At 43.3% G+C, this 22,456-nt stretch overlaps 1 protein-coding gene across 2 annotated transcripts; it reads right to left on the bottom strand.

The window, feature by feature from the left end:
• Positions 1–35: 35 nt before the first annotated feature.
• On the bottom strand, positions 36–13,889 carry PODNL1 (podocan like 1). 2 transcript variants are annotated; one of them, XM_081955651.1, is made up of 11 exons: positions 13,535–13,889; positions 11,925–12,182; positions 11,675–11,768; positions 10,976–11,040; positions 6,226–6,335; positions 5,805–5,961; positions 4,229–4,344; positions 3,423–4,080; positions 2,855–3,003; positions 2,415–2,583; positions 36–988 (listed from the first exon to the last, which is right to left on the bottom strand). In XM_081955651.1, exons 1-10 carry the CDS (start codon positions 13,535–13,537, stop codon positions 2,433–2,435), a joined length of 1,761 nt encoding a protein of 586 aa, XP_081811777.1. In that variant the 5' UTR covers positions 13,538–13,889; the 3' UTR covers positions 36–988; positions 2,415–2,432. The 2 variants fall into 2 exon arrangements, with proteins under 2 accessions (XP_081811777.1, XP_081811776.1); XM_081955650.1 differs by having other exon boundaries at positions 11,925–12,185.
• Positions 13,890–22,456: the final 8,567 nt, after the last annotated feature.

A 22,456-nucleotide genomic window follows, 5' to 3' on the forward strand; every position in this document is an offset into this window, starting at 1 on the left:
GGAAACTTCCATCTATTTTATCACTTTATTTCCCCCCCCCCATTCATCTTTGTATAAAAAGAGTTTAATCTGCTAAACTAACACAAATTAGTTTATGAAGTCATTTGATATTGAAATAATTTAGTTTCTATGGCTTCATCCTTGATACAGGCATGGTGTCTTTGATCTCAAAGTTATAATTTCCATAGAAAAATACAAGCTTTATTACGACTTTAGTCCTGTAATGATGGACCCTTAGTTAGAACGTAGAATAAAAGGGTTGGAAGGAAACCTGGAGGTCTTCCAGTCCAACCTTCTGCTCAGGCAGGCAATCCTATACCATTCTGGACAAATGGCAGTCCAGTCTCTTCTTGAAAACCTCCAGTGATGGAGCACCATGATTTCTGGAGGCACGTTCTAGAGGTAAGTTATTTTGAATGTTGCCCCAAGTCTATTCGAATAGTCATAAATGTAGGAGATCAAAACACCAATAATTCTGACTATTAATTCTGTGTGATAGTGAACCCCCAGCTGTCATTTCTGTCATCTCCTTTGCAAAACGATTAAATGGGATTTGACACATGGGAAAGACAACCTTGGCATTTGCAACTTTCTAACTCACTGCAGCAAGCTGGGCTATTAGATTGGAAATACACGTGAGAAGTGATGCAGAAGAAGGAACTGTGGGGGAAGTGCTCCACTGAATATTTAATGTCCTTGCCAATATTGCAAATGAGCGCAGGAGGATGCGCTAGCATCTTCTGGGTATGACTGTCAAATTAGTTCCTGGAAAGTTTAGACAACCTAAATGGAGATCCATTGGCAATCAGCATTCCAGTTTTGCTTCCAAGAAAAGCAGCTTGCTTGCACCGGCTTTGTTGTATTTGGCTGATGGAAACCGATAGAGTACACACTATACAACAAAACCCCTTCCAGAAGTTGGCAGGTAGGTTAGATCCATCAAAAGGCCTAAGGAAGTAGAGTAGTGCAGAGAATTCTAGGTGGCAATCTGCAGAAGAAAGATACAATCAGCTGGGTGTGACACATCCTGAAAGATTGGCTGTATTTATACTTGTAACATGAGATCTTCTGCAAATGCAGAAGCAGCACTGACAACAATACTACACATTTAAGTTGAACTGCATTGTGGACTGGGAAAAGACTAGGGCGGGAAGAGAAAGCTCAAGGTGGTAAAAATGGCCAAACAAACCTTTTTGGGTAATGAGATCCTCATCCAAGGATCCAGTCCAAGCAGGGGATTATCCACCCTATTTTGGTGGGATCTGACACAATCATTGCTATCATTTTAGTGCTGGGGGAAGACATTAAAACAATTAACTGCAGCTTCTGTGGATATTCAGTTTGCTGCGGTTTCATTCACTGTATAGATGTTTATAAACCACCGGATTTACACTACACATTTTTTGGAAACAGTATTAAAAAGCAGTGTACAAAAGTCAACCCCCAATCTATCTGCAACTAGGTTGTATCAAATTGCAGGTGGCAACACCATACTATTCATACAGGAAAGCCAGCTTGGTGCAATCTAAAAACCAGGAGAGCTTGAGTTCTAGTTCACCTTAGGCACAAAACCAACTGGGTGACCTTGGGCCAGGTACCCTCTTAGCCCTAGGAAGGAGGCAATGGCAAACTTTTGAAATATTGCCAAGAAAACAGCAAGGATTTGTCCAGGCAGTCAACTGGGATTCAACACTGACTTGAAGGCATTCTCCCCCTGTCATTTTTTATATGGACAGGTAGGGTAGTCCTTGACTAAAAACCATAAATTGTGGTCATTATTTTAATGACCTTTTTTTTTTCCAGCAATCATTAAGTGAATGCCAGGATCATTAAACAAATGTGGCAGTCATTAAATTCATTTTACCCAATGGAAGTACTGCCAAAAAACAGCAAGAACCATAGTACAAATGTCTATAAATACTAGCCATATGCCAAGCATCCCAAATGCAGTCATGTCTCCATGAGGAGGTGCAATTATCATAACTCTGGAAGCAAACCACTTTTTGTGGGCCCGTCATAACTTTGAACGGTCACTAAGTCGCTAGTCATTAAGCAAGGACTACCTGTACACATTTCCTTGAAGGCAACTGCCATAGTAAGGAACAGCATCATTTTTTCTTGTACTTGCTTGTGTGATGAAAATAAAAGCTGCTTTGTATATTCACATGAATCTCGCTCAAGTTTGTAGCCCAACTTTCAAGCATACATTCATGAGATAATTTTCTATACTTTTTCCCCTGTAAACTCTTGCTTTATCCAGCTCTTTTACAGCTGAAAACTATAAGGAATCTATTATCAGTGAATATATTTTAATAACTTTTATATCATTAAATTTCTGATTCCGCTAGAGCTGAAAAATACATAGGGTGAATGCAAACTTATAAGTTAGGCCCACGGTGAGCTCTAAATCTAACCTCTTCCAGGCTGCTTTCCTAGGTGCCCATTTGAGTCTGGGCCTGGCGTCCAGCGTGCAGGAGAGAGGTGCTGATAGGCTCTGGGTTGCCAGCCAGGTCTACTACTTCCAGGAATTTCAGATCTGCAAATGCCTCTTCCGACACATTGGCTGCCAGTAAGCGATTGGATCTACAAAACAAGGAGGGTAGAGTAATGTAACAAGAACCGGAGCCTGACATTTTTGGTTCTCAAAAGATTTTTGGAGGGAAGTCCAAAGGAGGCTATTTTCATTTCAAACGAATTTCATTTGTTTTGTTTGAAGTTGTTTTAAAAAGGAAGAGGTACACATAAACTAAACTCACCGATCCATCATTTATGAGCTGTAGGCATATAATATTCAGACTACAGTAGTTACGTATTCATTCTTCTATAAAAGGCAGTTAGTTGGTCTTTCATTTACCTGAGAGAGATGACCCGAATGTTGGATGCCGTGAGGAAAGTCTCAGCCATAATGACAATAATTCTGTTGTGTTGCAAGTATAGATATTCCAGTGATTCTGGAAGGTCTGGTGGAACGTATGACAACTCATTGAAACTCAGATCCAGGAGCTGGAAAGGAAAAATCCACTAAATATTAGGTTTCCTTGTCATGTACAATGGCAATAACTAGAGAGATAAGAAGCTATTCTCCATAAACCTAACTAATCTGTAATTTCCGCAGACTTTTATAATGCACTATGTAAAGCAGCTTTTCCTTTTGTCTGTCCTGAACCCATAATAATATAACTTTACTGGATGAACTAAATATGATAGGAAATTACTTAATTTGCAAATTCAAACTTAATTTTGCATGTACATGTCCACATTTGTTACAACTTGATTTTGAATGTCAGTTCCCAATTTGCTTTACTTACGCATAGGAATTTATTCTGAAAAGCTCTACCATTTTGCTGTCCTAAAATGACCTATTTTAGCCACAAGAATATACATTGTGCAGTCAACTCCTTCCCTGTTCCTTCTTGCCTCACCTTGAGCCCATGCAGCTCATGCCAAGTGCCTGGAGAAATACTGCTGATCTTCAGCCGGTTGTGTGCCAGGTGCAGCTCTTTAAGCATGGTGAGGTTAACTAACCGTTCTGGAGAAAGAGCATTGAGCTGGTTCTTCTGAAGGTTGAGGACTTGAAGACGGGTGGGCAACCCAGCAGGGAGAAGCGTGAGCCTATTGCCAGAGATGTCCAGAGTTTCTAGGAGCCTAAGCTTGCGGAAGGCCAGGCGGTGGATGTGGGCACTATAAAGCCGGTTGTAACTGAGATTGAGCTCAGTCAAAGCATACGTGGCCGCAAAGTCATTCAAGCCAATGCGTGCAATCTGGTTGTGCAGCAGCATCAAGGATTGGACACGCCGCGGAAGTCCAGGTGGGATTCCATCTAGCTGATTATTGTACAAATGGAGTGTATGCAGGGAGCGCAAGTGGGCAAAGGCCTCTGGGTGTATCCCTGAAGTTGTTAAAGCATTGCTTTGCAATAGGAGATACTGCAGGCCTCGCACACGGCTAAGACGCTCAGGCGGTAGTCCCTTCAAGCGGTTTCGGCCCAAGTGTAGTATTACTATGTTGGCAGGAAGACCAGCAGGAACCTCCGTCAAGTTGTTGTTGGAAAGATCCAGGTATTCGAGGCTCTTCAGCTTGCTATAGAGATACAGGATGCCGGATAAAAAGCCTAGAAAGTCTTCCAATGCCCCCTACTCCAGCAAGTTGTCTACCCAAAATCCAGAAGCCGTGATTTTAAATTATATTGCTCTTTGCCACAGCCAGTTTCACTTTTTACCATTCTTACCTGAAGGTGGGATGGCTCAGGCCCCCACTGGATAGATTATTGTTCTGCAGGTAAAGCTCCCGGAGGCGCCCCTGGCTGCTCAAGGCCCCTTTAGGGATACGAGAAATGTGATTATTCTGCAAAAGGAAGTCTTGTGGTCAAAGAAATGCCCCACTCTCATTCCCCCAACAATCTAGAACGGCATTATAGGTGAGAATGGCCAAAAAGCTCTTGTGGCATTGCTATCATGCAGTAGCTGAATAAATAGGAAATGAACATCCATAGCTGGATTGCAGTAACTAATCACATCTCTGGCATCTTCCTCAGAATCTCTTTGGCTTTTCAGGCAGTTGATATTAAATAGAGAAATTAATTTTAACCTTCCAGGACTGAGTCCAGCTGCAGAGAGCCTGAATTCTTGAATATATTTGCTCATAATTAACACTTAGCGAACATGGAAGAATGTGCATGTTTTTCATGCTTAGACATTATCCAATAGTCATGTAATATAATTTATCTAGTACAGGTAGAAACACTACAGGTAATCCTTGACTTACAACCACAATTGAGCCCCAAATTTCTGTTGCTAAGTGAGATGTGCTAAGTGAAATTTGCCCCATTTTACAACCTTTTTTTATCTCATTTGTTAAGTTAGCAACACAATTGCCAAAGTGAATAGGGCTTCCCCATGGACTTTGTTTGTCAGAAGCTTGCAAAAGATAATCACATGACCCAGGACCCTGCAACCGTCATAAGTACGAGTCAGTTGCCAAGCATCTGAATTTTGATCATGTGGCGATGCTGCAATGGTCATAAGTGTGAAAAATTGTCATAACTCAGTCCTGTCGCACCTTCAAACTAAATGGGCTACCTATATTACATATTTTGCCACCTTGAATTATTCATAAAAATAATAAAGGCAGGACAATAAATAAATAAAATACAGTCTCTTCAGACAAGGAAAGCGCACTTGACATTCTGAAGGGATACTGTTAAAGAGCAGTTTTCATGGTTCTGTAGGTTTCATATGTTAGCCCATAACTGTATTTCCTAAAAAGAATTAGCTCTGATTGTCAGTTAACATTTCTATTTAACACAGGAGACAAGATCTGACAAGGAATTCACAACATACAAAAGGTTGTTTGCATATGTGTTATGCCACTTTTTGGGCGCTTTCCTATCCTTTCCAGGTTCTCCACCATGGAGCATGTGCTTCAGGGATAGGTTCCTGTACCAGTTGGTACTGGCTCACTTTGCTTGCAGGCGCACCCACCACACATTGAATGAAAATTGTTCTGCACATGCCGGCAGTGGCAGAAGAGACCAGGGAACCAGTTTGGGGGTGTGGCCAGCCTGGGTCGCTGCCAGTTCTGTGACCCAGGCCAAATCACCACTACCGGTTCAGCCAAACTGGGCTGAACCGGGAGCAACTTGCCTCTGATGGGCTTGTGCAATTGAGAAACAATTGAATAACTGAGTTTAACACAAAAGATTGCATTCTTTCTGCTAACGGCACTCTCTCGTACAGCTTTCCGGTTCATATAGTTTTAGCCAACTTTTTTTTCCTACCATGACAGGATGGGAGAAAGCTACAGACCTGCAAATGGAGGCGAACAACATCACGGGGCAAATTCTGGGGCACATAGGTGAGCTGATTGTTGGAAAGGATCAGGGTGCTGACAGCATCTGAGCCGTTGAAAGCATCAAAGGACAGACCGGTGTTGTTCAAGTAATTGTTGTGCAGATAAACAGACCTGAATGGAGGGGGAAAAATGGAGGGGAAAAAAATGCAACCTTCCCTGTTTAGTAATCCAGGTCAGGCCTTTTGCTGCTTCTTGAACAGAGGGTGTGATTTCCAGTGGCTTGACTTTTCCAAAAATTGCCATTATTCCCATCCTCCCACCCCCTGCCCTACGATGCCATTCTTGTTAACTAGTTTTTCAGGGAGTTGGCCAGCACTTTGTAGTGCTGGCTTTAGTTCTAATTAAATGCGGCAATTTTTTTTCTCTTAGCTTTACCTGAGACCAGGCTTATGCCCAAAGGTGAGTGGGTAGAGCCACGTCAGGTGGTTGGCAGCAAAGTCCGCAATGCGTAGTGTGTGGGGTAGGAACTGTGGTGCCACAGATAGCTGGAAAAGAAACGTGAGAATATGTACTGAAGGAAGATTTTCTCATTTTATGCATACAGTTGGAACGTGGAAAATGGGAAACATGAACCAGGTAAAACCCAAAATGCTTAAAATGAAAATAAAGCATATTAAAATGAATGCTTTAATAATATGAACTTAGATGGACTCGGATCACAGAAGCAAGATTCAGAACATAAATTCAAATAATTTAACAACCAGTTCTCTGCCCTAATGACTGGCTGGGTAGGCATGGCTGGGTGGTCATGTGACAGGGCGTGGCCAACTTGATGTCACTCACATGAAGGGGCACTTAGCCTCACCCAGCTTCTCATGACCATGACCATGACCATGGGGATGCTGCAACAGTCATAAGTGTGAAAAACAGTCGTCACTTTTTCAGTGCCATTGTAACTTTGAATGGTCACTAAATGAACTGTTGTAAATCAAGGATTACCTGTACAAAAATACAAAAAGCTTCTTTGCTTGTAAAAAGCTGCCCTAAATACCAGTCATTAGATTAGAAATGGGGGAATAGACACTGAAGATCAATGAGTCACAGCTGTCATAGATAGCTAAACCATTCTATCTGAATATACTCCTTTTCCTCAGCAATACCTGCAACCCAGAGTTACAAATCAAGCAGGGTGCCAGAGCACATTGAAGAAATAAAATAGTTAAAATACAGCCAACTCTTGCTCATAAAGTGAAACCCTTTAGCAGTGAGGTCATTTAAGGTCTCCAGAAAGTGCGTGGGTATATTTGGGCTACAAAATGCTAAAGAAGCTAGAGACAAATTAACAAATTAACATCTTGAGTGAGGGCTAATCCCATTCTGTCTTTGTTCAGAACTTGTTGCAGGGAATTTTTGCCTATGAATATAGCTTTCTATTTCTTTATCTCTTGAGTGCTAACATCTGCTGTGGGCTATTAAGGAGGGTGGGGGCTGCTTTCTCCCAATAAGAAAACATGTTTCTCCAGTTCTCATCCAGGGAAATATATTCTTCCTTTTTAATATTTCTCAAAATATTTTATTCTTCTAGAAGAGGGGTGGGTGCTAACTTTCTATAATTGGTGCCATGTTACTATGCCATATCATCATGAGAGCAAACTATAACAAATTGGAAGGAGGATCCACTTATTATCAGTGAGCAATCATGTAGCTTGGCCACTCCGAAGCAATGCAAGAGATTCTTGTACCAAAGGTGCTTTTTCAAGAGGCAACTGGACTTTCTGGAAACCAAGAAAGTCCAGTTGCCTCTTGAAAAAAGCACCTTTGGGACAACCATGACCTGGTTGATTGAAGGATCCCCATAGACAAGAGACTCCTGTGCTCAGTGAACTGACAAAGCAACCAGGAGACGCAATCATTAGATCCATTTGCACCACTTAAAGATACCAGCTGCTCTCACTCACCTCACAAGATATCTTAAGGTAATCACGCAGATTTAAGGAAAAATCATATGTCCTCAGAAAGGCAGTAAAAAAATCCCACAGAATGCCAAGCTTGCATCCTGCCTCTCAACCATTTCTTCTATGGCTATGCCAACCCTTCTTTAAATAGCTGTAAAAGCCCCAGGAATAAAAGTACCACAAAAAACTGGGGTGAGGGTGGGGGCTCCAGAGAAGCTCAGCTACAAACAGAATGCCTGGGTGTACTGCCAAAAACCATCAAGGCTGTTACAATGTAACAAAGCTTAGCCCAGGGGCAGTTTCTGAAAACACTTAAAGCAGCAGGGGCAGCAATTAAGATAAGGATTAGGCTAGAAATCACTAGAATCTTTCCTTCCTGTGTTCCTTGCAGGAGTAGCCCTGTAAAGTGGGGAAAGATTTCCAACAACTGGTTCTCTAAACTGCTCAGAAAATTAACATACGGGTCAGGAGAATTGGTGTGAACTGGCAGGAGCCCACCACTGCAAACATGGGCTTCATGGCAAATTGCAGGAGGTGCTGAATCAAGATAAATGTACTACTACTGAGTGATTGGAATGAAAGTTGAAAGAAAAGAGAAACCTGGAATTAGAGGGGGAAATGGATTAGGTAAACATAATACAGAAACTAAGTTACCGTAAATGGAGATTTGTGAAGAGAATGCTTCTTTATCACTAATCTCTGCTTCAAGCAACATAACAGCAAAACCAACCATATGGAGAAATATAATCCAGTCTAGGTTCAAGTTGTGCATGAGTAATAAACTATTGGTGTTAATTTATGGGTTAAACTTTGAAAATTAATTTGCTAGATGTACCAGATTTTAACTGGTGGACAAATTATATGAAAGAGACTCTAAAGAGCTAAGAGATCACTGAGCAAGCAAACAGTGGAAATTAATAGGTATCTGTTGAGCCAGTTTAATGGGAAATCACTAACAAATTTTCATCTAAATCAAGAGTCAAGTACTTAACTAAGGATTCTAAAAAGAGAAAATGAAATAAAAGCATTTCTACTGGCAACATTCTAAGAAGACAAGAAACTGAACAGTGCAGCTATGATTTGCAATGTCTGCAGGAGGTCTTCTTGCCTAGAAACAACTGGAGATAAATTTGCAGCACGGTGGAAGTAACCTTAATATGAAAACAAAAAGAGAAGCAAGGGCAGAAGACAATAGTATCAATCCAGAGCAAGAGGATTAGATGTCTGGAAATGTGATTAACTGGAGCTTTTGAAGATAAAACAGGTTCTGAACAAACTTTTCCTTCAAAAGTTGAAGAAAGCATAAACTGTTCTTAACTTGCTGTTAACCAGTAGGAAAGATTCAACTGAGAAAAAACAGAGAGAAACTTAAACTGAGCATACTCAAATACACATCTTGAACTTCAAAAAGCAAATGTTAATAAACTCAGAACAAATATAAGCTATAGAAGCTACTGAGAAAAAAACAGCTTAATGATAGGAGTTCCTAAAGGAGGAAGAATTGCTTATTTTATGACATGGGTGGCTATATCAATTGAATAAATAAATACCAAAATTCCAATAATGCAGAAAACTAGTTAGGCTTCAGAAAGGAGAGAAAGACACCAGATAACTACTACTTAAGAAGGATAATGGAGAGAGCAAAAGAATGTAAGAGGGAAATATGTAAGCCTTTTTATTGATGACAAACCTTCGATAATATATCATAAACATGAAATATATTAAAGATAATAGATATGCCAAAACATCTAATTACTCTTCTGCGAAACTTTTACAATGAATAAGCTCTTACTGTACTTTACGAATGCTGAAGTTTATCTAGCTAACTTCCATTTATATTTTTATTCTATTTTTTATAGTGAGCTTTTAGGATGTTATCACTGTTCTATATTTTCTTGCATACGGCTGTAAATAAAATAACAAAGAAGTACTGCAGGAAATGAATTCAATCATGAAGCGGTGTGAGATGGAAAGTGCTGTAGGAGTCCATGCAGGTCTATTCTTACCAAATCGTAACAAAAATGAGGGTGAAGCTACTTTTCCACTTACAGTTCAGAATCCTATTGTTCCTAATAGAGTTGCTGAGTTTCTATTTTCTGCACTTTCTGCAAGAAGGCATAAAAAGTCCTAATCGTAGAGTGATGACATCATGTTTTTCTGTTTTTTTTTAATTCCTAATTTATTATTCACCCAGTTTTAGTGCATTTCATTGAAATCTCCTCATTCTTTAGTTGTCAAATCCTAATTTTGTAGGTTTTATACATTACTTTTCCACTGTCTTTGTTGTATTTGGTTATTACTTTAAATTTGGTTTGGTTTTTTAAAATTGTGCTTTTTAAATTTTATTTTATCCTTAGATTTGGGAGGTAAAGCCAATATTCTAGCCCAAAGCATGCCAAGGCCTGCATAGGATAGTTAGCCTTGCTATAATTCCCTGCTTTGTTTGGAGAGGAGACTATTATCGAAGGGTTAGAAAAAAGATTGAGCAGTCTGAAAATTAAAGATAATCTAATGGTATTTTCTACAAGAATATTGTTTTTTTGAATTGATTTGACGATTTGGAAATCCAAGTAAATCTAAGAAATCAAATTTAAATTTAGAAATCTAAATAGGAAGGGAGGAATTCCATCTTTGCATAAATCATGTCTGTTCTTAATTTTTGGGTTTGTTTTTTTAATCAGCAAGGAAGTTATATATTTCTGGGAGAAAAAAAAACCTTTAAATCAAGATTGATGTCTACTGGCTACGTAGACATAACCATGCGGTTCTCTTGACAATAATATGGAAGTGGATTGTCACTGCCTTCATCTAGGGTTGTTGGGATGTTTTTTTTTCCTCCTTGTCTAGCCTGTAATCCTGGTATTCTTGGTGGTCTCTGATCCTAGTACTAACCAAGTCAAACCTTGTTTACTTTTCTAAACCAGCCAGATTTGGCCAGGTGACATAAAGTAATGGTCATGCATGGTGACCATGATCCAATGGTCTACCCTGAATCCTTTGGGCAAAAGTATAATAAAAAATATCAATGATTCCTTCTTTTAAACAATCCTAGTTCTTATCCATTAACTATTTGATTTTTATATAGAAATCTCAGAGCCTAATTTTTTCATTTTGTGGTTCCTTAACTTAGCATTTCCCATCTTCTTTGCTGATGTTTGCGTTTTTGTGTTTGTGCAAGTAAAAACCCAAATCAATACACTGTATGCACTTATTGATCTAAACATACTCACCTTGTTATTGGCCAGGTAGATGTACTGAAGTGACTGCAGTGACTCAAAGGCTTCATCTGGGAGACCTTTAAAATGGGACAAACTAGAATAAGGCCTATCTATATTTGGGATTCTGCTAAGTTGCTGTGCCAGTTAGATTTCTTACCCATGCAAGACCTCTCGGTATCCACTCATCTACATGGTATTCATCTTTCGCTGTCCACTCATGCCATGCTCAGAAAATAAAGAAAACTGGTTTATAGTCTCCTGATGATTCAGTCATCTATGACTGAGAGCAAGCTGCTATTTCTCAGCCCTTCCACACTGAGCAGCCATTTCCCCACACTCCTGCAAAATATACTTGTTCTATCCTGCCTTTTATATGAGCTAAAGCAGCATGTTGTATGTAGCAATTCCTCCTATTTTTCTCTTAAACACCCTGTAAGATGAGGTTGGACTGAGAGGGAGTGCCTGATCCACAGTCACCCAATGAGCTTCCATGGTTGAGGATAGACTGGACTTCTTCTAACCAGTTCAACTTTTTAACCCTCTCTTCGATGGAAGAAAAGCAAGTGATACTTTATATTTGAAACAGCCCTTCCACCCACTAAGCCATTTACTCTTAAAGAGAACAATGATTTTAAACAGATTAAGGATTAACTTGTGTACATTCAGAAGGACCTCCTGCAACACAGGGAATACCAGGGAATACCCGCTTACCATCAGAAGTGATCAGATTGTCATGGAGATTGAGGGTTCGTAGGTTGATCAATCGGGATAGTTCATGGTAGGGTAGCTCTTGCAATTGGTTATTCTACAGAAGGAAGATCAGCACTGTATAACAAGGGTAGGAAGGCATCGATACCACCATGGCGTGGTCTTTCTCTGCACACCTGCAGTTTCTGAGAACTATTATTTTACCCCATAGAGCAAAGCTCATCTGCCCCAATAATTATCAGGGTAACATCACCTGCAATGAAAGATGCTGGATATCTGTAGAGATATTGCTGGGGAAAATATGCAGGTCAAGGCCACCACAATCCACTGTCTCCTCTGTTGGGCACGTGCATTTAGCTGGGCAACCAGATACATTCTGGGCAGGGTCCCCATGTGGCTGGGATATTGACAGTGACAGGTCATCATCTTCATCCTCATCCTCCTCGTAGTTTTTCAGCAGAAAGCTATAAGGAATACTTGCCAGGAGTAGTAGTAGATGACCACTGCACAGCTGCTGGGGCAGAAGAGGGGGCTAATCAATGGTGCTCTGTATAATATCATACCATGCTTTTCTCTCAATGCTTCTCCTGTTTGCTCCATTGGATAGGCCAGGAAGCACCCCTCCCCTCTCCCTTCCCAAGTCTGTGCCTTTGGGAATGCAGACAGAGGTCCTTCATAGTATTGAAATGCCTTGCTAATTGAAATTGGGTACCCGAAAGGCACAAGGGTGTTTGTTTGATTTTAAATAGAGGATGACAAAAATATCACATGCAGGGTAGGAAGAACAGAGGCTTGCCCTAAATGTTTGGATGAAATTCAATGGGCTTATACGAGGTTTTCATTAACTTGGCATGGAAAAAGGCTTTATTGACTAATTATTGGGGAAGGGGGAGCAAAATTCTTCACAATGGACCTTACAAGGAGGAATTTCAAGCAAAAATCATCTAGTCTAGAGCATTACATTACATTACATTTGTAAATGTGTAAATGAGGAAGAGGGAGTGAGAAGAAAGTCTGCTGATATTCAAGGGGCTTCTGTGACAGGTGCCACAGTGCAGGGGACAAATATTTGTGGGGGATGGGACTATATAATCTTGTTGAAAGCAGGAACCAATCAACATTACCCATTTAGGCACCACTTTCCACATTCCTGGTCCTAGCTCCTAAAGTATCTGCTTTCTGATTCTTTTTTTTGGGGGGGGGGAGATCTTCTCCTTTTAACATCTTTATGACACTTTCAATTTTCATAGGTAGAGTTTCTTCTATATGTTGTTACAGAAATCGAATTAAATAAATTATAAATATATAAAAGAAATGTTCCAAATAGCTGTAGAATTTCTGCCTGATGTAGCTATTCGATGTGCCCATGAACTTCATGAACTGCAAATAATTTTCATACTACTAACAGAGATTCCCTGTTTTCTTGCTACATCCACAAATTACACCTACATGCTGGCACTCCTTAATTCGAAGCAATCTGTTTCCCGGGGTAACAATTTCGAATATAGATTCCCAGTTTATCAGTCGGCATGCGTGGTTAGAATTAAAAGAATCCAATCGCCCTTCTGCAGCTGACACGCCACGGAGGTAACGCATCTGAATTAAAGAGCCTAATTAGCAGCACCTCCGCCCTCCCATTCAAGCATTTGTGACCTGTCTGCGGATCTCCTTCCTCTTCCTCCAGTTCAGTCTCAGATGGGAGCGGCGGAGCGCACACCCTGCCGGCCTCCGCCACGGCTCAGATCGGTGCCGTCCAAAGCCCGCTCCGCCCCTACAGGCGTCTCTGTCGGGCAGCTGCCGGGCGCCTGGCTCCCGGGTACCACGCGGTTAGAAACCTCCCGGGCCACGTTCATGCTTGCTCACCATCGCCCTGTTTGGCCGGAGCCGTCTCTCCTCCGACGGATGCCACGGATCCCAAATGGGATCTAGACCTGCGCAGGGCGGTATCTCTTCCCCCCACCCCCCGGGCCCTGCGCGACCTTCTTCCTTCTCTTTCCGAAGCCAAGCGCTTTTGCCTACGGGCAGCTTACGGAGGAATCCCGAGAGCGCACGAAAGAAACCCTCCTCCTTTTTCCCCCCCACTAAGGCGTCTGGGACGGACCGGCGGACCGGCGGACCTGCTCCCGCCGTGCAGCTGCCACTTCTGCGGGCGACGGGGAGGGCGAGGGAGAAGAATGGTATGTTTCTTTCTCTTTGTTTTTCATCCGATCAAAGTCAAGAAGGAGGGGCTGTTATTGCATAATGTTCAGTTGGCCAAAGGAAGCTGGGGGACTGCCAGCCAGCCGCTACTCTTCGGGAACCGATCAGCTGCGGTTCGCCTGCTGTGCGCCCTTGCTTGTTTTCTCGGGTGCGGTGGAAAATCTCTGCTACCGCCACAAAACCTCCAAGGCATCTCTTCAGCTCTTCCTCTGAAAGCTACAGAATGGAGTACACCTTTGCTTTCTCTTTATACCATACTTCCTGGGTCAGACCTTGTAGCCCTCCTCAAACCAACAGCACCAAAAGTTTGTTCTGATCTGAATTACTATAAGTGTATCATATAGTAAATATTCAATATCTCTGAGCCCATCCCACCATATGCTGGGGGAGGGGGGGAGCACTCTACAAACTGCCAAAAGGCAGGAAAGCAAGGGGGGGTTTTTTGGTAACAACAGGCAAAGAAATGGTTTGCTCTCACCTTCCAAAGTATTTTCTGATTTGCTAATCTAGCTCGTTGTTATTCAGTTGCTCAATCCTTTCAAACTCTTATGGTCTTTCATCCAATGAATAACTTCACCCAACCTTGCTTAGTTCCCAAGCTCTGCCAGATGCTATTACCTGGTAGGACCTGAAAGTCAGAGTGTCAACAGTCACAACTTTTACTGTAAAAATGCTAAGATCAATATCGTAATGAAATTAATAACACATAAGATGGCAGTTATATTAACATTCCATGCATTTTTGTACAACTCCTGCCCTCCAGAAGCACTTAAAAGTCCTCTGCAGAAGTGCCCTTAAGGAACACGGCATGAATGTTATCACTCACCCAGATGGCACCAATATCTGTTTCTTTAGCTCTGGATAACAAGCGCTATCACTTCTGCCTTGAGGCTTAATAGCTAAAACTGAATTTAATCACAAAATGTCCATTTCTCCACTCTCCTCTCCAAATGTACACATTAGGAATACTATAGCTCAAACATATGTCATTTTGGTCCTATATTTAAGAGCACGTATATCAGTAAGGGGAGGGAAAAAAAGGATCATCAGGCTTGTCAGATGCTACATCTTTTCTATCCTGCTCTATGGAGTTGGAGAGTTGGTCTCTGACAGAAAGCCACTTGAAGAGACTAGAAGCATTTGAAATGTGGATTTATAGGTGGCTGTTACGCATAAGTTGGGTTGACAAAATCAGAAATGAGGAGATGATAGCCAAGGGAAATAATCAAAACCATACAAAAGTGAAAGTTTAAATATTTTGGACATGTGATGCGACACACAGAAAAATACGGCATCCTTCACTTAATCCTCCAAGGAAAGATTGAAGGCAATCGAGGTCCAGGCAGAAGAAGAACATCATGGCTTCAAAATCTAAGGGACTGGTTTGGACAAAATTAAACAGCACTTTTTCATGTGGCTATTGATAAAAATAGGATCATCAACATGATCGTCAACATCCGATGACGTCTATGGCACAAGAAGGAGGAAATTAAATTTTCATAATTTGGACCCAATAACTTCCACTCTACCATCAACCTTAACTTCAGTTAATCTATAGAAGAAGCCCACTTCCTTGATGTCACAGTATAACTACATAATGGACATACAAACAGCATATTATAGAGGAAAACCTCTAGAGATGCTATCAGGTTGCTTCTTCTCTTGGCTATCATATATTAACATGGTTCTCCGCTTTCAAAAGAGAGCCAATCTGGTATAAAGGTTAAGGGTACAGGCTAGAAACAGAGACTGTGAGTTCTAGCCCTGCCTGCTGGGTGACCTTAGGCCAGTCATTCTCTCTCAGCCCTAGGAAGCAGGCAATGGCAAACCACTTCTGAAATCTTGCCAAGAAAACTAAATCAAATTGTCCAAGAGTTCACACTGACTTGAAGGCACCCCGTTCTTGTAATGCCTCAAGAAATAATCCTCATTTTTAAAATGTAATTTCCTTTTTATTTCAATATCTTCAATTGATCCATTTTCCTAACCAATGTTTAATCTAGGTGCAACTCTCTCAAGATATTAACTACATCCGATGAACATGATATAAAACTTTATGCCACAATAATAATAATAATAATAATAATAATAATAATAATAATAATAATAATAATAATAATAAATTTGAATTTATTAGCCGTTCCCTCTCCACACAGGACTCGGGGCGGCGTACAATAAAACATATAAAACATAAAAACATATGTGCAAACACATAAACATCCAAATACACACATATACAAAGACATACATGCACAGAGGAGGTAACAAATTACATCACATTAGGAATGTTAAAAATCAGCCATTAAAATACCCCATTAATAATAACACAATTTAAAATTCAAAAGGACTGTCAGGAGGAATAAGAAAAAAATTACGGTTGAGCCAGACCAGATAATTGAAAGAGGTGGGTCTTCAGCTGTACACGGAAGGAGCGGAGATCGGAAGTAGTCCTGATGTCACGGGGGAGGTCATTCCACAGGGCTGGGCCCATCACAGAGAAGGCTCTGCTCCTGGGTGTCGCCCCCCGACACTGTTTAGTGGACGGCACCCGAAGAAGTCCCTCTCTGTGTGAGCGGATTGGTCGTAGGGATGTATGGGGCAGGATGCGATCCCGCATGTAACTAGGTCCTGTGCCATGAAGCGCTTTAAAGATCGTAATCAAAACCTTGAAACGCACTCGGTAGACTACAGGAAGCCAGTGCAGCTCGCGCAGGAGAGGTGTTACAGGGGAGTATCTAGTCCTCCCCATAATCACCCGCGCGGCCGCATTCTGGACCAACTGCAGTCTCCGAGTGCATCTCAAGGGAAGCCCCATGTAGAGAGCATTGCAGTAGTCCAGGCGAGACGTCACCAGCGCATGGGTGAATGTGCGTAGGGCATCCCGGTCCAATAAGGGGCGCAATTGGCGCATCAGGCGAACCTGATGGAACGCCCCCCTTGCCACGGCTGTTACATGGTCATCCATGGACAGCCGGGCATCCAGGAGGACGCCCAAATTGCGCACCCGTTCCATGGGGGCCAGTTGCTCGCCCCCAATGGCCAGAGATGGAAGCAACTGGTTGAACCGGGGGGGCGGAAGCCACAGCCACTCCGTCTTGGAGGGGTTGAGTTTTAGTCGGTTGCCATCCATCCAGACCCGTACGGCCTCCAAACACCGGGACATCATTTCAACGGCCTCGTTGGGGTGGTTCGGGGTGGAAATGTATAGCTGAGTATCATCAGCATACAGATGATATCCCACCCCAAAACCACGGATGATCTTGCCCAGCGGTTTCATGTATGTGTTGAACAGGAGAGGCGAGAGCACCGACCCCTGTGGCACCCCACATGTGAGGGGGCTCAGGGTCGATCTCTGCTCCCCTGCCAACACACGTTGCGTCCGGCCAGAGAGGTAGGAGCCAAACCACCGTAAAACGGTGCCCCTGACTCCCAGCCCCTCTAGCCGGTGCAACAGGATACCATGGTCGATGGTATCGAACGCCGCCGAGAGATCTAATAGGACCAGGATAGAGGAACAACCCCTATCTCTGGCCCTCCAGAGATCATCAACCAACGCGACCAAGGCTGTCTCCGTGCTGTGCCCGGGTCGGAAGCCGGACTGGCGCGGGTCTAGATAATCATTCTCCTCCAGGTGACGTGGAAACTGTTGTGCCACCACACTCTCTACAACCTTCGCTAAAAAGGGAAGGTTGGAGACTGGACGATAATTGACTAGCTCCGTTGGGTCCAGGGAAGGCTTCTTGAGCAGGGGCCTCACAACCGCTTCTTTCAAGGCGGCCGGCAGAAACCCCTCGCCCAACGAAGCATTCACTAGGCCCAGGAGCCAGTCGCGTGTAACCTCCCAGGATGCCAGTACAAGCCAGGAGGGACACGGGTCCAATAAACATGTGGTAGGTCGCAGACGTCCACGCAACCTGTCCAAATCCTCGATGGCAACCGAGTCAAACTCCTCCCAGAATGGTCCCTCAAGACTCGCCTCGGGCGCCTCCACTGGACCACTGAAAGGGGCCCATCCCATCCGGATTTGAGCGACTTTGTCCTGCAGATATTTCCCAAACTCCTCTGCTCTGCCCTGTAAAGGGGCTTCCCGCGGCCTCTCAAACAAGAGGGAGCGTGTCACCCGAAACAGGGCGGCAGGGCGGTTATCTGCAGACGCAATAAGAGCGGCACAATGTTGACGTTTGGCCGCTCTTAATGCCACAAGGTACGTCCTCAAATAGGCTCGTGCCTGTGCTCGGTCAAATTCGGAACAGGAGGATCTCCAACGACTCTCTAGGCGTCTCTTGTGGCATTTCATCACCCTTAGCTCCTCGGTGAACCAAGGGGCCAGGGTGGTTCGTCGCCGCAGGAGAGGCCGCAAAGGCGCCACTTGGTCTAGGGCCCCGGCAGTCGCACTATTCCATGCGTCTACCAGGTCCTCCACCCGGGGGCGGGTCAGGTCTACAGGAGGTGGCCCAAGCTCCGTCTGGAACTTATCTGGTTCCATCAGGCGCTTGGGGCGGAACCATCTAATACCTTCCGGTTTCGCCTCCCCGCAGCGGGGGGTAGCACCAGGGAAGTCAAGTCGGAGAAGTGAGTGATCTGACCATGACAGGGGAATAATAGTTGAATCCCCTATTCCCAGATCACTCGTCCACTGGCCAGAGACAAAGACAAGGTCCAGCGTGTGGCCCCCCTCGTGAGTAGGGCCCTGAATTAATTGGGTCAGGTCCATGGCTGTCATGGAAGCCATGAACTCCCGAACCCCCTCAGACGCTTCTCCCAACGACGGCAGGTTAAAATCCCCCATCACTAAAAGTTGGGGGGTCTCAACCGCCACCGATGAGATCAGCTCGAGGAGTTCAGGCAGGGCCGCTGATGTATAGCGAGGAGCCAGGTATACTATCAGCAGGCCCAACTGCCTCCCTGGGCCCCATCTCACGACAAGGGACTCACACCCGGATGTCTGCGGCACAGTGAACTCTCTCGGCTCCAAGTCTTCCCGGATAATCACTGCTACCCCACCGCCCCTTCCCTGGGCCCGAGGCTGGTGAAATGCTTGATAACCTGGCGGCACATTTCCACGAGGGGTAGGCCTCCCTCGTGGCCCAACCAGGTCTCAGTTATTCCTGCGAGGTCCGGCTCCCCCTCCAAAATTAGATCGTGGATGAGGGGGGCCTTATTGACAACGGACCTCGCATTGCATAACAACAGTCTCAGGCCTTGGGTCTGTAGATCCTGACCACCTAGTATGCAGGGGTTGGTACAAACGACCGGGTATGACCAAAAACCCCGGTCTCCCAACCGACTACGCGCTCTTGATCTGTCCTCGCACCTGCCCCTCCCCACGACCGTTGGTATCAAAGAGCCCTGCACTGGAATGCTATCTTCCCTCTCCTCCCCCACTCCGCTCCCTCCTCCTTCGACCACACCTAGATGCCTGGCTCTACCATCACTCCTGACCTGGTCCCCCCCCCATCCCTGGAACCCCTTACAATTTTTAAAAGACAATTAATTAAAAAACCCCTCAGTGTGCGCTTCCTCCACCTCTCTGGGTTAATAAACCCGTCCTCAAGGTGGGCCCTTGAAAGGGCAGGAGGCCATAACTGCGAGAGGGGGGACTCTCGTAGCTGTAGCAGGTCTAGCCTTGTATATAACATATTGAACAGGGCCAAGTTCATCAAGTGGGAGCTGTCGATGTTAATATGTGTTAGCAGCCGCAATTCCCACTAAGGGGATAATCCTGGCAAGGGGATAGTCCTGGCAAGGGGATAGGCAGATGGAGATAGTCCACATCTAGATGGAAATGATGGGCTGATGGAAATAAAATAGCCAGCTGGTGAATAAAAGGCTGCAGCTAAGGGGTAGTTCGTAATGGGCGGTAGGGCGGGTAGCCCATAATAAGTAGGTGGTAAATGAGTGGGGGGGGGCGGATAGTAGTGAGCACAGCAAAGTACAGGGTCAGACCTTCTGCATGGGCCTCTGATGTTCCAACGCCTCCGTTCCATGGCCTGCCTTTATTATAAATAGTCCTCCGTCCATTTGGCCACCCACAGTCGTTGTTATTGGGCCCGGGGGGGGGGTCCGAGGGGGCTGCATCGGCTTCCCTGCGGCCTCCCTGCAGCCCTTCTGCCGATCTTTCCACTTTCCACTTTTCCACCGACCAGCATGGCTTCCGCCCTGTCCACCCAATGCAAAGAGGAAACATGCCAGCAGTTTGGGGAGTGGCATTAAGCTAGCCACGCCCACCCAGTTGGCCATGCCCAGTGAGTGGTGTCAAGATGATCATGGCCACCAAGTTGGCCACACCCACCCAGTTGGGCACGCCCGCCTGCCCCCCCCAGTCAATCACAGCCCTGATGCAGTCCTCCATGAATTTGAGTTTGACACCCCTGCTCTATGACACTAAGAAAACAGTAGCTAAAAACAGGATGTTGAGTAGACATCTCTCTCTCTCTCTTTCACTCTCTCAAAACACTAGAGTGCACATTCACTCAGCAAAATTGATGGGCAGTTGATTCAAGACAGACAAAAGAAAGTCCTTGTTTTACACAACATACAATTAAGAGTGTTTGAATTTGCTCAAATGTGGTAACAGCCACAAGCTATTTAAAACAGGACTATACAAGTTTGCGGACTAGAAGTTGATATTAGCTGTGGTTGCATAAAAAGGAATGTCCATATTTGGAGGAAGCCTACTACCTCCAATACTGGCTATTAGGGAATAAGCAGGAGTGAGTTTAGTGTGTTTGTGGGCCTTGTGCTCCGCAGTGATATCTGGATAGCTACTATTGAAATCAGAAAGCTGGTTTAAATGGTTTCTAATCTTAATGGGTTCTTTTTCCTGGAAGAAAGTTGTCCTGTGTTGTTACTTTCATTCTCTGTAGATCAATCAAAGAAGTAGCAGGATTTAAAAACTCCACGTTCTGCTAGCAAATGAAATATTGAACTTTAGACATACAGTATTTGTGATATAAAGCTAAGCAATTGCAATTTTACTGAAAGCATTCCCAGCCTGTTTCTCTAAAGGTTTGCCTGTTCTGAAGGTGTCAGGCAACTTATCTTTGGGAAGTAATGAATTATGTAAAGATAGTCTTTAAATAAGAGCAGGCGGTTTTTGTTTTTCTTTTGTCCTGCATATTTATACAATATTTGATGCCAAATATTCCCAGAGATACTGGAACCCTCATTTATCATTTCCTGAAAATTACGTATGTGATTAGAAAATGCTGTAAAGTGATGGGCAAGGCCTCAGTTTTATTTGGCTCATACATACGATGCTTAATCTGACCCACAGCTAAATTTCAGAAGCTCTGTGCCAACACTCAGCCCATAAACATATAAATTTTGTGTTAACATATTTATGCTGCAGTGCTCAGAAACTGTCTTCCCAAACAGTAAATTAAAAACAATACATCATGTGATCTGTTAGGCCTTGTGTATGCATAGTATGCATACTGACATGGATGAAATTTCAACCCAGGAGCAAGTAACAGCATCAAGTAAAATTCAGCAGATACTAAAAAGCAAAACAGTGCTGAATTTGGTTGGTTTTTGGATGGAAAACTACCAGGGAATCCTGGAGCGTAGGCTATTTTGGAAAAATAAAAGTACATCTTGAAAATGAACAATGACAACCCACTTCCTTATTATATTGTTAAAAAAACAACATTGATGTCTCCTGTTAGTCATGAGGAGTCAAACTTGACTTGAGGGAAATTTTATTTAAAAGAGAAATACTAATCATTCAGCAGCTCTTATCTCAACTCCAAATTCAATCCTGTTTCATATAGGATAACCTTTTCTTTTATAGACTCATCTAGCCAAACACTGATCAGTTAATACATTGACATTCACCAGGTATTTTAATTTCCAACTCATCTTGGCAGTTTCAGGAGGCATCAAGACAAGAAGTTTAATACATCTGTGACAGATGGCTTAGACATAGTTGCATTCAGCTTGATGAGTTTCAATCTGTTATGAAGTTCAATCTAAAAAGAGCAATAATTTGCATTCAGAAAAAGTTCTAGCACTGAAAAGTTTAGTTGGAAACACAATTTATTCTAGGAATAAATCCCATCAAAACAGATAAAATCTGATAAAAATCTGTGCATTGGATTGCACAGTAAATAAGTAAATTAGCTCTTCCCCCAAATGGCCAAATCCTAGATCACATGGGTTGCTGTTAAGAACTTTCAGCAACAGAAGCTTTATAAATGTTAAATGAAACAAAGATTGCACCGTTTCCAGAAATTAGCCGTATTTTAGCAAACCCAATAGTGTTATGTCGTATTTTAAACATTTAACACTTCTATGTATTTTAACATACTCTGTTTTACTAGATTGTGTATTAGTTAGATTAACCCAAATTATCAGGTTGGAGAATATGAAAAATTTTACAGGGTGTCAGCCTCTGCTTTGCTTACTTGCTATCGGCTGCCATAGAAATGTGGAGGGTGGGGGCATGGTATTTGGGATGGGAATAAATGGTACAGGAGGTGATATGGAAAAGGAGTTTTTTTCTCACCATCTTCTGCGCATGCTGGTAGCTGGTAGTTGGTCCTGGTCAAGGCCAACTGTCCTGCATACCAACATGATGATGCCTTT

The sequence above is a fragment of the Natrix helvetica genome, assembly GCF_964273705.1.
Source record: "Natrix helvetica genome assembly, chromosome: 1".
Lineage (NCBI taxonomy): Eukaryota > Metazoa > Chordata > Lepidosauria > Squamata > Natricidae > Natrix > Natrix helvetica.